This window comes from Mustela erminea, chromosome 2 (genome assembly GCF_009829155.1).
Source record: "Mustela erminea isolate mMusErm1 chromosome 2, mMusErm1.Pri, whole genome shotgun sequence".
Classification (NCBI taxonomy): domain Eukaryota; kingdom Metazoa; phylum Chordata; class Mammalia; order Carnivora; family Mustelidae; genus Mustela; species Mustela erminea.
This window is the reverse complement of record NC_045615.1, coordinates 59,076,670-59,095,242: the sequence shown is the minus strand read 5'-3', so window position 1 is coordinate 59,095,242 and position 18,573 is coordinate 59,076,670. Positions and strand designations below refer to the sequence as shown.

General features: G+C 38.4%; 1 protein-coding gene across 7 annotated transcripts in view; it reads left to right on the top strand.

Annotated features, from left to right (window-relative positions):
- PPP3CA (protein phosphatase 3 catalytic subunit alpha) overlaps positions 1-10,744 on the top strand; it is a 320,387-nt gene extending 309,643 nt beyond the window's left edge. For 5 of the 7 annotated variants that reach the window (XM_032333012.1, XM_032333009.1, XM_032333013.1 and 2 more), the window contains 3 exons: positions 1,801-1,898; positions 4,935-4,964; positions 8,121-10,396. In XM_032333012.1, the coding sequence (XP_032188903.1) occupies positions 1,801-1,898; positions 4,935-4,964; positions 8,121-8,317 (325 nt within the window). In that variant the 3' untranslated portion in view covers positions 8,318-10,396. Of the gene's footprint in view, positions 1-1,800; positions 1,899-4,934; positions 4,965-8,120 lie in introns of all 7 variants that reach the window. The other 2 variants (XM_032333006.1, XM_032333008.1) reach the window with 2 other exon arrangements.
- Positions 10,745-18,573: the final 7,829 nt, after the last annotated feature.

Here is an 18,573-nt window from a genome sequence, read left to right as displayed (position 1 = left end):
GAGGTAGTGAGCCATGCAGATACTGGAGGGAGAGTGTGCCAAAGAAGGGTAGAGCCCTGAGGTGAGGTGTGCCAGATGTGTTGGAGAGACACTAAGGGGAGTGCACGCTGATAGGAAATGGAGTATGACAGATGGGTGAGGTTAGGAGAGCATGGGTTGGGAGTTAGTTTTCAAAGGCTGTGGTCAAACCTAAAGGTTTTGTTTTTCACCCTTAATGAGAGGAGAAGCCTTTGGAGAGCTTTGTATAGGGAACTGGTAGGATCTGCATATGTATTAAAAGGCCCAGTCTGTTTGGTACACTGAGAATAGACAGGGATGGAGGCAGAGAGTGTGATGAGGATGGAGCAGGAAGACCAGTACAGAAGCTGCTGGAAAAATCCAGGCAAGAGATGCTGGTGGGAAGCAAAAGAAGTCAGCTGCTAAAAGCTATGCATTGTATGATTCTGCCTCTATGAAACCTCTAGAAGAAGCAAATGTACAGAAAGTAGATGAGTGGTAAGAAATGGAGAGCCACTCTAATGGACACGGATTTTCTTTTGGGGGCACTGAAAATACTTTAAAATTGTTTAAGGTGATTCTTTCACAATTTTGTGAATACACTTAAAAAAACCTGATTAAATCACATACTTTAAATGGATGAATTATATGGGATGTTGCTTCTACTCCACAAAACTGTTTTAAAAAGGGAAGTGGTAGGATTGTGAGAGTGGCAAGATGCTGGAAATACTTTGATGGTAGAGCCCTCAAGGTTTGCCAGCTGAGTGGAGGAGGTGGAGAGAGAGAGAGCACAGGTGTGAAGGAGTAATTCCTGAGGCTGAACGAAAAGATGAAGTTGAAATAAGTTTGTGGAAGTAGCTGGTTTTGGAGAATCGTTTAAGAATTCTGTTTGGGTCATGTTAGATAGCTTCATAAAACGTGGCTTTGGTAGTTCTACATATATTAGATGTTATATATCTATATATTTATATTATAAACACTTTCTGATTATGTAGAATTACAGCGTTAGCTACATGGAAAGAGATGAGAGTATTCCTATTTCATGGCTATTTAATCATGAGGATTTATTAATAAATCAAAGTGATTAATAGTTCTGTGACTAATAAATAGCGTTGAAATGATGATGTGCAGAAGATGTAAGACAATCATCACAATGAGTAATACAATAAAGTTCTATTAGCACATCAGTGGGGGGGAAACACTGCTGAAAAGGTGGGAAATGTTACCAGTGGCTTTCCTGGCTGGATGTCATTATTTGTCTACTTACCATGTGATGTCAATTACTTAATAGCGCCTTGAATGTAATTTCTAGTTCCATAATCTATAAACCAGACAGGTTTTTGGGTGTTTTGTTTTGTTTTGAATCTCTCATATATATATACTCTTTGGTTTTCTCTCCCGAGGGAAGTAAGTTCCACTCATTTCTGCGGAGCCTTGGCTGGAAAACTCACATCAGCACTCTCCAGGGCTCATTTTCAACATATTTATGGGTGTCACAGTGGCTGTCCAGCCAACACCGCAGGGCAGTGCCTGCTTACAGAATGGGAATTGTTTTCTGTATCTTCGGGACTCGCAAGAGGCTGCGCCCGCGCCAGTGTATAAGCGTAAACTAGCGCGGCAGCTGTCCACTGACGTGGCGTGACCTCAGTAGGAATGTATGAAAACGCAGTATGTTGGAAACGAAGTGACATCCAAGGGCCTGGGTGGAGGGAAATGGGAGTTCTACTATGCCTTTCCCCCCTTTCTTTTGAAAGAAAATCAAAGTTAATGTCCGCTCCCCCTCCCCGCCTTGTGCCTTTGCAGAGAAGAGAGCGAGAGCGTGCTGACGCTGAAAGGCTTGACCCCCACGGGCATGCTCCCGAGCGGAGTGCTTTCTGGAGGGAAGCAGACCCTGCAAAGCGGTAAGCAGGCCCGGTGGTGCGGGCGTGTGGGGGGCAGCTCAGGCCGCGGGGTCGTCAGAGCCCCGAATTACTCACCCCTGTCAGCGCGGCCTCGGTCTTCAGACCTTCTCGGCGCGAAGAAGGGCTGAAACCCCATAGCAGTCGGACCAGTCCTGTGGGACAGAATAGCTCCCTGGTCGTCCCTGCACCGCGGTCTTCGCCCATCCGCCGCCCACCCCGCCACCCGCCACGTACACACAGCAGTCACCACACCCGCTGGCTGGGGACAGCCCACTTAGGTTGGCCACACGCAGGACGGCTTTGACAGCTTAGGGCCATTCCACTGCTAAAAATAGCTTTTTATAAATTAAGTTTCTGCTAAATGTTCTGGCTATCTATTTCACTGAAAAAATAAACACACCGGTAGATACACGTCCGAAGGCCTAGATTATAGTGGAGAATGGAAGGACCTCAAAAGGGTGACTTCGTTATCTCCTTGAAAAGAAGTTGGGAGTCATATGTGTCTTTGATTTCTCCATCCGAGACAGAGGAGACTGAGAAGAATGACATTTTATTTTTGAAAAAGAATGAAAACATTTCTTTTAAGATAGAGATAAAGATTTAATTTTTTTTTTTTCGCTAGTTAAAATGTGTAGCTTTCTAGATGAGTGCTGTCTAGAGAACTTTTTGTGATGATGGAAATGTCTGTGTTGGTCCAGAGGCCACTGGCTATGGAGCACTTGAAATACAGCTCCTACAACGGAGACACCAAAACGGGATTTTTTTATTTTAGCTAATTTGTATTAATTTGCTTTAAATAGCCACATGTGACTAATGGCTACCACACCAGACAAAACAGCACTGCATACTCTTTTACGTTTGTGAATTTTGTCTTGCTGTTTTAGCTCTCATTATGTACTATCATTATAATTAGAGTCCATTTTAATAATACATGATGAAAATTTGCTATTAAATTATACTTTAAGTGAATGACTACAAATCAATAAAACAAAAATCCACTATAACATTTTAAAAACTAATCTCAGCCTCTTGCTTATTTTCCCTTACCTTTCCCTGAATCTTTTTTTGTGGGTTATTTTTTTCCCTATCTCTATCCTTCAATCTAGAAGATTCACGTATTCCTATAGTTACATGATTTAGACACACCTCTTCTACGCAGAGAATCGTGCTCAGCGTCATGATAATTTTCTTTATTTTCATGTGAGTTTATTCCAAAATCAGTGTCTCTGGTTTCCAGAAAAAGACACAAATTTGTAAATGAAGATAGGAAAAGGCATAGAAGTAAATTTACCCTTGAATTTATAACTAAAAATTATCCTAATAACTTTTAAAAAACAAAAATTTCTCCCACCAAAATAAATATGTTCTCTAAAAAAATTAGCATAAATGGATCATTTGCACAAAATACACAACTATCTAAATGACTGTAATATGCATAGTTTCTGATAAGCACATTTTAAGGTACAGCAGGTGTATTATCAGAGACTATGGGCCACATCTGCTTTGGAAGAAGACATTTAATAATGGGCAGCGCATATTTCTGATACGTGGGTGCTGGTGTGGTTCCAGATTTTTGTTTTACTTTTGAGTTTAAGTTATTTAAGTTCTTAAAACTCTTTGTTTTGTTACTAGATTTTCACCTGTATTTTAACTTAGTTTATTCAGTTTCCTTTCCTGTTACTTTATGTTGTATCCATTGGTTTGTGTTTTTCTGTGTTGAACTCTCACACGTGCAAGCACATCCACATATAACAGACATTAGGGCTAGAACCTCGTTAGTCCTGAGAACTTGAAAACCTCATATATATTTTAAACCACATCCATTGAAACAATTTCAGAATCTACTGTCTGGATTTCAAATTATCAAAAAGAAGAAACTGCTTAAAGCTTTACTGTTTAGCTTTTCCCCATAGTGGTAAATATTGTACATTTTTATCAGAAGGCATTTAGAATGCACTGTAAGGAAATTATAGTGTACGTTTGGCAGTTGCTCTAGTTTTAAAACCTTAAATTTTAAGAAATATGCAAATTCAAGGGAAGGGGTAGAATTTTAATATTAAACATTTTGGAGTTACCAAGAAGTTTTACATTTTAGCCCTTAATTAGGGAGATAGCAGCTGGCCTTAATAACGTGGAAAGACTCATACACCTGTATTGGTGAGAATATAGACCCTAACCTTATTATAAAAATTGCTGAGGAAGCAGTGGGCTTTTAAAAGTGTTGCCTTGGAAATATGCTGAGGTTTCAGTATTTGGACTGTCTCTTCTTTAAAATGCTGATAGAATTATTACTGCACCTGACATGTTACCACTTGATGATAGCATTTCAAGAATTCCCTTTCCATGGATGGTATTCCAGTAAAGAAAACTGACTTTAAATTGGGTTGCCTGGCAGAGGAAGTCCAGACTGTGCATATCATTGCCCACCTTTTCTCCCTCTCTCTCACCACTCCAGACAAGCTCTGTGTTTGTCTTTAAAGGACTAGCAACTCAGACACATTGATTTTATTCTTCCTCCAGATTCGCACACACATACACACACTCCACTTTTTCACTGTGCTAGGAATCGCGCCATTTAATGTTAAATAGTGTGAATTATCCCACTGATATTATGACACTCCTTTGAGGTCTGCCATTTTGAGTGGCATTTTCAAATCTTAAGTCGCCAAGCATAGAAGTAGATTTTGTATACTTTCTGTGTCCGACTAAGATTGACCTAGTCTCTTACTGATTCAATATAAATAAAAGAAAAATGTCTTGTTTTTCAAAAGGGTTGACCGTTGTCATTTATTTCATGAACAAAAACCAGTTCACTCAGATAGGTGTATCTAGCTCATAAAATAAACTTCTCATTTTTATTGTGGTTTTTTTTTTCCTTTCTTTTTACCATTTCTGTTTTGTTGTCTGTACCAGAATCCAGCACTTACAGGAACATTAATTCTCTGAGCTCCCTTGATCGTCACTGATTTGTTCTTAGAGTTAAAAATCCTCTGCTCATTTTTCTCATTCATTTTGCACCCCCTTTCTTCTCTTCAGCTACTGTTGAGGCTATTGAGGCTGATGAAGGTAAATTGGCCAGTCCCCTTTCTGTTGTACCTGCAACAGATAAGGGCTCTGCTGGGTGTATTCATTTTTTTATTTTTTTATTTTTTATTTTTTTGCTGTAGCTTGTACAGAGTGTGTGGGTGTTGGGCTAACAGTTGTGGCTCAGTATTAACCAAAATGTTCTTGCTTTAAAGGGGAAAATGTCCTTTTATGGTTTGTTTGTTTGTTTTTATTTTCCCTTAAAGCTATGTTTGACTTTGTATACAACGAACCTAGTATAGTCACAGAAAACCAAAGGATTATATATCTTGAAATCTTGAACGATGTGGGGTGGGGGTTATGGCAGCTGTTTTGACGAATATCGCATAAAATAATATTCTTTGAGCTGAACCATGTCCCTCCCTCAAATCATTTTCAGTCAGCACTGAAGAGAAGAGAAGAAAAATAGCTTTATTAAATCTAGTCTTCAGAAGTTTCTAGCCAAAAATAAGTGTTCGTTTGAATAGTGCTTTGTTGTAGTTCAACATTGATTTATGTCTCTAAAAAATATTCCAGTGTGAGACAGCTGTATATGAGGTAAACAGTTCTGCTAGTCTTACAAATTTTAACCTATTGGTATTTGTAGGACAGTTAGCACCATTAAGATATTATAAAGAGTTCAAAAATCCCCAGTGGCTGTGGCAGTGGCCGTGACAAGAACAGTGACTATCGAATCATCACTCAACTGATGGTTCACTGAGTGTCAGTTTGGTGCCAGGCACTGTGCTAAGGCGCAGGACAGAAAATCAAGAACTGTACCTCCCCCACTGTGGCCTAGCATGGCGAAAGGACAACATCGTTGGTCCTCTAGAAATGACTTTCGAATCAAGTGCTTGAACAATATAGTCAAGAGAGGACTGCCTATCAAAATAGTTTTTAATATTATGCATACCACACCCTCTGGAAATTTTAAAAAGAATAATTTGAAGTTCCCCTTTAAAACAAAATTCTTCAGTTGTATTTTGTTCTTGCAAGATCACTTTTTTTTAATTTTTTCCCAAAATTGTGTGCATATGGTCCTTCGATACGATGTAAAAAGTGCCACTTTAGACTGTCGAATTTGCATATGATTTGGTTCTGGTAGGGGAAATGATAGCACTGTAAGAGAAAATACAACTGCTTCCTAAATAGCAGTGAATAAACTGCTATTTATGTGGGAATTCTCTATTCCTCTTGGCAAATTCTAATCTGCAGTGTGCATTCTTGTTGATAGTTTGGCTGTTTTCTGTGGTTTCTGTGACTCTGTGTTGTGTTCAATATACTACCAATGTAAATTGCTAATACCCATTGTCTGACCAGCAACTACAGCAGAGCACATTCTTCCAGACCAGGGTTAGAGATTTGATTAGAGATGGAGCCCCATTCGGGACATATCCATTGTTCCAGCTAGAGTTTGAATTTCTGCGCTCTCACCCTATTGGCTTTGAAAACCCTGAGATGCCTCTTTTACCATTTAAATAATAAAATCGCTTCACAAATTATCATGTTGGCAAACTTCTGTATTTATTCGTTATGATGAAGTGATATTCACAGTGGCTTAGAAAAAGAGTAGAATACCACTTTGTGCCATTATTTTGTCCCTCAAAATAACTGAGTGTTCAGGGTGGGTGCTCATTTGACAGCTCTGTTATTTTGTAAATTTATTTCCAAATTAGAGAAGAATTAAGAAGCTTTGCTTTGGGCCTTGGTCTTTCCTCATTTCCCCCATCTTCTTCCTCTCACAGTTGACTAATCACCATTTTGCTAACCTTTAAAATGCAGAAGGGTAACAAACTATTTCTCATCCTTTCATGAGTTTGGAAGCAATGGTGTAGCTCTTTAAAGAATTTCATCCATGCTAGTGAAAGGCACTACACATTTGTGTAGGACTGGCTGGCAAAGTTTCAGCTTGAAACTGCTTTCCTTTCCCCTCCCCCGCAAATAAGGTGGGGAGGGTAAAGTTACTGCAAAAGTGTCCCCGATCAGCCAAGGAGATGTAGCCCAATTCAGCTCTGGTGATTGGTCCTTCAGTATCTGGCTTGCACATCACAGGAAGTAAAGCAGACTGATGTCATTGGTTCCCTATATGTACCTTGTTTTCAGCTCACTGGTTGGTGCGCCCACTGAAGAAGTCATTAAGCTTCTTGCACAAATGTCTGATCTATTTCTACAGCATACTAAGGGTTAATGAAAAAAATCAAATATCCTTATGTCCCCTTGAGAATGCCATGTTTTCACTGAATAGGGCCCAAACCAATCCTGTAATTTTTGCTGAAAGTTGTGAAAGGCATTTTCTCCTTATTCGTAAAGAATCACTTATATCTGCCTAATCTACTAGGAAAGGGGTTTGCTTTGATTTAGGCAGTAATGGATACCAGATGAACATCAGTTTGACCTGTTTTGCACTGAAGGGTGGACAACGTTTTTCTACTTAGTGATCTGATCTGGATTTTTCTGAGTTTCTCTTACCTTGTCACCCACTCCACATGCTTCCAAAGTTGAGTTAGAGAAACGGGAGTTTGTAATTTCTCTTTTTTCTTCATGTAGCCATTGAGTTGTTTGCCAAGAAAGCCTTTCTGGGATTCTGAAATGGCATGGAAATGCCCCTAAACTTAATTCCTTTCAGAGCTCCTTTTAGCTTCTGCTCTAAAGCTCTCTACTAGACTTCTAGGCATAGCTTGCCTGACTCTACTGAATTTGCCATTACTAGTACAGTAGAAAAGCCAATGGAAGCCTATGTTATGGTCTGTCTAGGTTAGGGTGTCTGACGCAGTAACCATGCTAATGATGTGGCCAGTTAATGCTAAGTCTGGATACCTGTCCCTGGTAGCAACTTTCCTCTTGACATATCCACTTCGGATTTCATTAATACAAACTCTTACGAAGAACCAGAGCAATGCTTACATCTTACTAACTTGAAGAGGACATTTTGGTTGGCAAGAGACATTGGCTGTTTTCAAACTTTTTGGTTATCTTCGGGTATGGTAAGGAGTCTGTTGTGTTGTGTTCAGGTCCCGTCATTCTGTTCTCTACTAAAGGATTCCCTCACTCACTGCGAAATCTCTAACCTCACCTGATGCAGCAGCTGTGCCCTTTGTTTTCCTCTGGCTAACCTAATTTTTCTTTCTTTTTTTTTTTTTTTAATGATTTTCTGTCTAGCTATCAAAGGATTTTCACCACAACATAAGATCACTAGCTTCGAGGAGGCCAAGGGCTTAGACCGAATTAATGAGAGGATGCCACCTCGCAGAGATGCCATGCCCTCTGACGCCAACCTTAACTCCATCAACAAGGCTCTCGCCTCAGAGACTAACGGCACGGACAGCAATGGCAGTAATAGCAGCAATATCCAGTGACCACTTCCTGTTCACTTTTTTTTTTTTTTTTTTTTTGAGCTGCAGGGCATGATGGGGATTGCTGCATATCAGCAGTTGGATGTTCTTGCCTCTGATGGTAGCTTATTTGCTCTGGGGGCCAGGAATTGGATTCAGTTTACACTATCATTAAAAAAGAGGGATAGAGATAATAAACTATATTTTGGTGGGGGTGGTGATTGAACACCTCTTTTGGGTATGCCTTTTAAAAATGCTTATAGAAAAAAAATTAGAAAGAAAGCTAATGCTAGTATATACTGCAATGTTAGGGGAATGAACATGTTTTCCTACTGCATTGGGGACTTCTAGGTAGGTTAATGAAAGGTCTTTTATTATGTTACTGGACACGAAAACTTTGTCTAATTTCTTACTCTATTGTACGTTTACAGTCGCAGCACTAAAAATGGATGACATCAAACATTTTTAACAAAATGATGTACAAACTAAATAAGGACTATTTATTGATAATGTTTTGCTACTCTTGTCAGACAATGGCTATAAAATGAATTAGGCAGTCTTAAAAAAAAAAAAAAAACCAGAAAAAGAAAAAAAAAGAATGTTGCAAATTTGTTAAAATGCCAAAAAGGACAGTTTAATTTTGTACAGTTTATGCTTACCTCAGGTTTCTTTAGTGTGCTTGAATGCCCTTCTTTCCATATAACACTTATCTTATTAATTTAGCAATGAGTATCTTTTCTTTTCTTTAAGTTTTAAAAAAACTGGAATAATTACATCTATCTTTTTTTGCTGTTTATATTTAGGGTTTTTTTTTGTTGATAAATCAAGTCTTGGTTGTGGCTTGCTGAATTAAATATTTATGAGTGGTGCATTTTTAAGTATAGTGAACAAGACACCATATTAAGTACAGTGATAAAGCATCTATATTCTGTAAAAAAAAAAAATCTGCCTATGCATGTTTTTTAAGAAAAAAAAAATGGCTGTATCGGCCTGTATGAGACTGTAACGCGCTTAGTGGTCTGACATATACTGGAAATGTATGTATACTGGCGTACTTTATATTCTCTAAAATGCTTAATGCCTTTGAAATTTTGTAATCAAAAAAGCTTTGAAAAAATCTAAAGGGGAGAGTATTCTTAAAAGTTTTTAACATAAGCTTGTCAGTGCACATATAGACGGTTAGCATGTTTAGCAAACCTTGTGAAATTTAAATAAGTTTGTAGTTACATGTGAAACTCTAAATGCATGGTAACTGTTAATGTCATAACGGTTTAGTTATTTTGTTCTGTTCTGTCATGTGCCACAAAATATGTACTTTTTTCACTTTTTTCCCTTTGTATATCAGTTACGGGTTACAACTGGTTCATTCTGAAACAACAACAAAAGTCCATTCATATTTTTTAACAATTGTATAAGTGCCCAAGTAATTCACTACAGCCTAAAGCCTTGCCTTTGTAATTTGACTTCTGAAATGTTGGCAATCAAAGCATGCACTTGTAACAATGACAAAGAAAAAGCATTTTATATTACTACTCAATAAAATGTGCATGAACTTAAAGAACTCTCATCCTTTCACTGAGTCTGCTGAAGGGATTTCTGTGCACAACCACCATGCTGTCTTCGAGGTGCTGGGCCCACCACCGCACATCACAGATTTACTTATTTAACAGGCTTCCTTCCCCGAGGGCCTGGTGATCTGAGGTGTGGTGCCTACTTCCGCTGGAAGAATCTTGGTGGCTTTGTGTCTCAAATCAGCAAGAGAAATATATTTAAAGAGCAAATGCCATCTTCTGGCTCCCTCAAATGTGGGAGTCAGTTAAGAATCCAGAGCATTCCTTTTTATTGAAAAAAAAAAAATTGTTATCAGGTTGTTTCAGTTGTATTGGATGCCCTATCTGCTCAAGCAAAAAGAACTAAGCTACTAAGTGCATTTTCATCACGAAAGAGAGTTGCGTTTGTACTGATATGAAATTTGTATATGGCGCTCCGGCTCCTATCTAATCACCTGAAGATTTAAGATACACCAAATTGCAGTTTGTTTCTAACATTGTTCATTTTCAGTGCACTTTGTTTTATGTAATAAAGTATGCCTGTTATATCAAATAATAAGAATATGGCAATTAGTGATATAGTGTACCAAAACAAAGATGTTCTAGATATATTCCCTGGCAAAGACTATCCCCAATTTATTTTCATGAATACAAACATTTTTCCCCCCATGGATATTTTTCCACCCTTAAAAAAATGATGTCCAAGGAAAATATTTAGATGCAACTTATTAGAATGATGTGGAAGAAATGGTAATTCTTGATACCAAGGTGTTTCTTTTCATTCTTATAACTGCGGAGAAAATATCCTGACCAAAAAATTTTCATTTTGGGGGATTCCTTTCTTTTACAAATTGTGCTGAGGCAACTGTGGCTTAGAAATAAACATTTGACATTAAAATAAGCAATTGATGTGAGTATGGTTTGGTCTGTCCGGTCAGTAGTTAGGAAAGTAATACTGTATGTTTTTGCATGATTATTCAGTCTATCAAGGAAACCAACGAAGAGCTGGAGTTATTTCTCCAGAAGGGATAATACTACCAGGTCACCAGTTACTAGAGCTTTCTCCTTCATTTTTAAAGAACCTATTGAATTCTTGAATTATTTATGCCAGTGAACCTTTGACTGTACACACAAACACCCATATGCCTGCGTGTGCACACACACACACACACACACACACACACACACACACTGACACACAGAAACAGCCTTCTGTCCCCTCCTTCACCCACACTTAAAGTGATTTATCTCCTGAGAGGTCAGAGTCCATGCTGAGTGGTCATCTAGCTTTTTAAGAAATCAGAGCTAGATTTCATCAACCCTCAGTTAGCAGTAGTTTCTTTGTTATCCAAAGTACCCTCTGCTTCTACTCTAAAAAATATTTTTGAAGAAAATAAAGAAAATCTTCAGACACTAAACTTGTATGATGAGGGAGCAAAGTGGAGTGGTAGGGGACATCTCTGCGCATCAAAAATGGCATGCCTTAGCCTAGAGCATCAAAGTGGAAGCATCTTGTCATGTCAGGCCAGAACACATCATGGTGGTGCTAAAGCCCCCCAGAGTGCTCTTTTCCTGAAACATTTTTTCCTCCTATCCCACCACGTTCATGTGAAGTATTAACTTAAAAGTAGACATCCATCTTTCTGCCTGAAAACCAGGGCCCCAACATGAAGTCAGCATCACAGGTGGAACTGTGGGAGCAGCCTTCCTAAAATGTCTGACACTTCCTTGACTACTTCATGTCCCAGTCACTGGATCCCTCTTGTCACATCCAGTTAAGAAGCAGGGACCTTTCAGTTTGCCCTGGTTGAGTGCCTGTGTTGTTCAAGACTGGAAAGCCCTTGAATTGGACAAATCTGAGATCCCCAATAAAGATATGTCCCTTTACCTTGGTATGTGGCTTTCCACTTAATCCATTCAACAAACTTTGAGCCTCTGCTATGTTCTCTCGCTCTTCTTCTAGGTTCTTATTTTACACACACACACACAAAAGGTGGCAATCATAACAACATAAAGGTTTTCGCTATGATGTTAAATGTTTACGTAGTGAGTTAATGTCTGGCTTAACATTGCTTTTTCATGCCATTTGTACTCTGTTTCATGGATATTCCTTTTCAGTATATTTTATGGTAATGTTAACCAGAAAAGCCCCATCAGGACCTTTCATGATAAATTCAATTTTTTATAAATGCATATGTAACAATGGGAGGCAAGACGTTGGGAAAGAAATGTTGGACCTATGAGCACATTTTCAAGAGGCAACATTGACAAATTGGAATGCATGTAGGAGAGTAGAAACCCAGCAGGGAAAGAGAGTTGTTTTAAACAAAGATTGAAGAAGCCTAAAAAGTGAACAGAAGTTGACATGGTAGCTATATTATTGAGTTGGTTATTCTAAAAAACCTTGCTTAAATCAGAAAAATGCCAGCTTATTGTAAAGTAGAGGTAGTTAATAAATGACCCTGTTTAACAGAGAGTAAACTATGGGAGAATGTGGGTGCCCCCCCCCTTCCCTGGAAATGTTAAAGTCTAATCAGAGTTGATTCAGTGCCCTAAGCATCTCCTGAAGGATGCTGCATGGAGGGAGCTATACTAGACATAGCTGAACGGGTTCTCCTCAAAGAAAACATCAAAGTTACCCTTCAACAGTAGGATCCTAAATATCCTTTCAATCATTCAGTTTTCTGAAGGCATAGAACTCTGATTTGCACACTGTTCCTTGGGATCTCATTTACAGGAATACTGCCATGGGGCTGAGTGTCCTGAATCAACCAAAGCAGCCCTTTTATCTATTTTGCATATTGAGCTTCTATATAAACTGTCAGCTGACAAGTGTATCCCCTAGATTAGCAAAGCTCGAAACTGACTGTTGTAGAAATTAGCTCAGAGCAAAGTCCCCTTAAACTCCAGCCCTAAGTCATTCTTGTCAAGTTATATTTTGAAGTCATTCTATACCAGTGCTGAGGTTTTCTGGGTTTCTTCCCAACACCACCTTCTTGTCTACAAGACTGAGTCCAACCTCTTCAAGGTGGTGTGTAAGGCTGTTCACAATCCACCTCTCGCTTCTCATGTGCCCTCACTTTCCCCAACTTGACCCTGGGCTTCAGTCGTGTAAGACATTTCACAGTGCTCAGAAAACACCAGGTTTCTTTAAGTTCCTGAGTCTTTATGCATATATCTTCTATGTCAAATTACCTCACCTTTGTAGAGGTCAAATTTGCCTTAAATATTCAGGCAAGGCATTCCCCCTCTCTAAATACACAGTATCCTGCACTATCTCTATTTTAGCACTTACCACACCATGTAAAATTGTTTATTGTCTTTGTTTGTCTCTTCGTGAGAATTGGTGCGCATATATATATATATATATATATATATATATATAGGTGCGCATGTATATATATATATAGGTGCGCATGTATATATATATATATATACATTTTAAATCAGCATTTGAGAGTGCCTGGCATAATATTCTTTGGGAAAAGGGCAGGTTGGAAAAGAGAAGAAAAATGTTTTCCAGCATGATCTCACAAAATGGGTTATCCCAGAGCCAAGTGTCAAATCTTTATTGAAGAATAGCTGAAACTCTTGTCCTAGTTCGGTATGTTCCACTCATTCTCAGTATCTTCTGGAGACTGAAGGTCTGGAGTGAAGTCTGTATTTCAATAAGTATCAAAATTTTTATGATCAAAAAAGTTTAAGAAGCCATGTCCTAGTTTATTTCTAGAGCAAATTTAAAATCCAGTCCTATATTTCCAATTCAATGGAATTCGATGGATGGTCCTGCATGGACAAACATTTTACTGCTTACCATTGTTTTTACACAGAATTGTTCCTAATGAATTTGATTTTCATTTATAGTTGCTTAATAAATAGGAATTTAAATGAAAATGTAGGAATTACTTAGTTATTTATGTAAACCTTAATATTTGCTACTATCATTAACTGTTACTACTAGCATTAACTATTACTACTACCACTATGGGAGAAGATAGTGGCATTTTTAAATCTATAATACTTCAATCAGGAGATTAGGGTGGTAAAGTATCTGGATGCTTCTCCTAGAAGAATCAACCAAAAAAGGCTCATGTGTCTTGAAGAGAATGAAATGCTTTCATATTGAAAAGACTGTTTTTTTGTTGTGGTTTGTTTGTTTGTTTGTTTGTTTTTTGGCACTATCCCTCCCACTATAACAACCATCTTCCCAAAATTTGTTTAAAAAATTTTTCCTGGGGACGCCTGGGTGGCTTAGTTGGTTAAGCTGCTGCCTTCGGCTCAGGTCATGATCCCAGCGTCCTGGGATTGAGTCCCCCACATCAGGCTCCTTGCTCAGCAGGAGCCTGCTTCTCCATCTGCCTCTGCCTGCCACTCTGTCTGCCTGTGCTCACTCTGACAAATAAATAAATAAAATCTTTAAAAATATATATATATATTTCCTGAGTGTGTATTCAACAGTTTACCTTCAAGAATATCATAGTGTACTTGAGATTCTACCACAAAAGACACACTTCTTCAGGTTCAACAGCACTTTTTCCAAAAGTCCATTATAAAGAAATACACATTGGAGAAGGGAAACCACAACCATTGTCAGTTGCTAACATCTTCATGAGAATTAACTTAATCAAAGCTCTGCCAGGGCTGGTCAAAGGCTCATAAGGATAGATGTGTTTGTAGAGAAGGGAAGGGCTCAGCTGGCCACAGCTGGAGCCTGGCGTAGTACAGGCAGCAAGCAGGTAGGAGCTCTGGCCCTCTGAGAGGATGACTGCCCGTTGATCAATGGGTGTGTTCATCATGTCTCTCTGCTGCGTGCATGCCAGCAGAGAGGCGAACAGTGAAATCCAACACAGTCTCTCTTTCGTGATATGCAGTAACAGTGAGAATAAAGCAATGTTTCATGCCACATACACTCACTGCTATGTACTGTTCTCTACACCAGTTCCAGTCTACAGTCAGACCTATGTTGGAATTTTTATAGCTCCACTACTTACTGGCTGTCTGTGTGACCCTGAGACACTGACTAAGCTTCTTTAAACCTGATTTTTTTTCTTTGGCAAGTAATGAAGTAGTAAGTAATGAAGTAGTAAGTAGTAAGTAATGAAGGCAGTAAGAGTACTTAATTTGTTAACTTTCCATACAGAGTAAAAAGGACAGAGCAAGTAATATACTTATCATGGTGGCTGGCACGACATAAGCACTCAATAAGCTTCAGATCTGGTGGTGGCATCGGGCACCACACTGCCTGCATGAGTGCTTAAAGCCAATATTGTGGAGATGAAGATGGTGTGTGTGTAAACATGTCTGTGTGAATGTGGTTAGGGTTGGACAGGTAAGTGTAGTCAGAAAATTCTCCTGGAAGAAATGGCATTTGGTTGGAACCTTCCTATGAGGGTGGATTGGTAGAGGAAGGAAGTTGGGGAGGGGAGTGGAAGGCACTCCAGCCTGGGAGAAAAAGTAAAAACAAAGGAGAAGATCCAGGAAAAGAGTGGTATGTCAACGACTGGGGTTAAAGCATAAGAAGGGTGGGATGTCCAAGAAAGGTAGGCTACAACAGTTGCTCTCACAGCAGGAGGTCTTTCAGCGGCAAGTAACCAAATACCTGATTAACTGAGCTCAAACCATAATGACTTGTACAGTTACTGACAAGGACATCTGGGACTATATGGTCCCAGGATTCGTTTGGTGACTTACTGTCAATGACCTAGGTTCTTTCCACACTCCTTCTCACACTATTCTTTTGGCTTCAGTCTTCATGGTTGCAAAGGACTGTCACAACTCCTGGAGAGACTTCCTAATACACCATCACCTGGCTATCGGAAAATACCACCAAAATAATATAAATAAAGCAAATCTGAATTTCTTTCTTATCATGGTCCTGTAACACCTACATTTGCAGAGCCATAGTAAATCTAAAGGAGCAAGGACAAGATGTACTATTTTTGAATGTTTTTTTGGCTATGGTGTATCTTTCTATGCAGGAACATAATAAGGATTGGGCAAAGTGTAAGATATAATATTTTAACATTGGAAGAAGCAGCAAAGGGAAAGTTATTAAGGGAATCTTAAAAAGTCACAATAAATATTTGGGCTAAAGTAATAGACTTTGGTATTGTAACTTATTTAAGGTATGCAAGACAATTGAAAGCAAAAATTATAAAACTACAAGATGCTGATGAAATAAATCAAAGAAGATCTAAATAAATGGAGAGATGTGCTGCATTCATAGATTAGAAAACTCAGTACATTGAAGTTGTCAATTCTTCTCAAATGAATCTATAGATTTAATGCAATCCAAATCAAACCATAGCAAAGGTTTCTTGTTGCTATAGACAAGTTGATTTTAAAACCTATATTGAAAAGAGAATGACCTAGAATAACCAAAACAATTTTGGCAAAGTCAAAGTTGGAGGGCTTACCTTACTCATTTTTAAATATATTCTAAACCTCAAAATAATATGGTATTGATGAAATCAGAGAAACATAAGTCTATGAAAAAAAATAGAGTCCAGAAATAGACCCACACAAATAGTCAATTGAGAAATGTACAAAGACAATTCAATGGAGAAAGGGTAAATTTTCAGCAATGATACTGGAATAACTGGAGTTCCACTGGCCAAATAAGTAATTAAATTCAACTTCAGACCTTATGCAAAGTTAACTCAAAGTGGATCATAGAATCAAATTTAAAACATGAGATATAAAATCTTTACATGGAACAACAGGAGAATATTTTTGTGACGTTGGGTTTGGAAAAGATTTCACACCAAATTTTTCACACCAAATTCATACCAAATTTTTCGTATGGCACCAAAAAGCAGAAGTTATTAAAAAAAAAAAAAAGAAAGAATGACAAATTGAGCTTCATCAAAATTATAGTGTTTTTGTTTTGCAAAAGGCGTTGTTAAGAAAATGAAACACAACATAACATATAGTCTGGGAGAAAGTGTGTTCAAATCACATCTCTATCAAGTTACTTATATATAGAATATATGCAAATCTCTCCAAATACAATAACAAATAAACAAACTAAAAGATGAGCAAAAGATGTGAACAATCACAACAAATGAGATATATAGGTGGCAATTACACACATGAAAGCTGCTTGACATCATCAGTCACTAGGGAAGAATAAACTAAAGTCACAACAAAATAACACTATATAGGTATTTGGTAACACACACACATACACACACAGAGCAAAAGTTTTTAAAATGATAATATCAAGTTCTTGTGAGGATGAGGAGCAACTGGAACTCTCAGACACTGCCAGGGGACATATAAATGCTAAAAATTACAGCCACTTTGGAAAACAGTTTCTTAAAAAGTTAAACAGTTTCAGATAAAGTTACCATTTGATCCAGCAATTCTACTCCTAGATATTTACCTTAGAGAAACGAACACTATGCTCATACAAAGCTCTGTACACAAATGTTTGTAATAGCATCACTCATTAACTACCAAAACCTAGAAACAACACAAATGTCCTGCAGCGGGCAAATAGATAAACAAACTGTGATACATCCAATTTTAACAAAGTAGTACTTTGCAATAAAAAGAGATGAACTATTTGTTATGGGCTGAATTGTGTCTCCTCACCCAAAGGATATGTTGAAGTCCTCGCCTCTAGTGCCTAAGAATGTGACCCTATTTAGAAACTGGAGTGTTGCAGATGTAATTAATTAATTAAGAGGAAGTTCTGTTAAAGTAGGATGGACCCCTAACCCAATATGACTGGAGCCCATATAGGAGGATGGCCATGTGAAGACAGAAACAGATGGGGAGGAGGCCACATGATGCCAAAGGCAGAGATTGGAAGTATGAAGCTGCAAGCCAAGAACTCTATGAATTGCTGGCAAACCACCAGCAGCTGGCAAGAAGCAAGGAAGAATTCCTCTCCAAATTTCAGAGGGAGAATGGCCTTGCTGACACCCTGACTTGAGACTTTGGGCCTCGAGAACTGGGAGACAACACATTTCTATTGTTTCTAGCCACCCAGTGTGTGGTATTTTGTTATGGTAGCCCTAGGAAGCCAATGCACTACTGGTACCCATGAAAACCCAATGCTCCAAAATGCATCATGCTAAATGGAACAAGCATCAAAAATTGTGAAGGGTCGGAGGTCTTACCCTACATGCAAGCTAACTGAAGCTGCCACAGTGTCATAGATGGGGATAGAACACAGGAGACTCCTATGTGAAGACAAACCTCTTTATTACCCGTGGCACAGTAGCAAACATAGATAGGCTGCATGTTCAAGTCAAAAACAATGGAGCTACCTCCATTTTAGCAAATGGCCTTGAAATTATCATAGCAAAGGTCCTCAAAGATAATCTGGAATAAAGGCTGTCATAAAATGTATAAAAATGCAGGGGAGAATTGACTCCCCACAGAACCCAGTCTCAAAAGATTACAAGCTGTGTGTTTCTATTCATGTGACATTCTGGAAAAGGCAAAGCTGCTGTGATGGGTTACAGCTAGATCAGTGGTTCTCAGAGGTTAGGGTTGGGGTAAGGACAGGCTCAAGATGAGGAGATTTTTTGGTGTGATAGAGTTGCTCTTTGACTTGATTGTGTTGGTACTTATGTGAATCTACATCTACTCAGACCTGTACACCAAAACAGAAGGTAATTTTACTGTATGTATGTATGCTTTTAATTAACAAGACCTTCTTCATCTTTTTTAATTGAGATATAATTGATATATAACATTGCATTACTTTTAAGTGTGCAA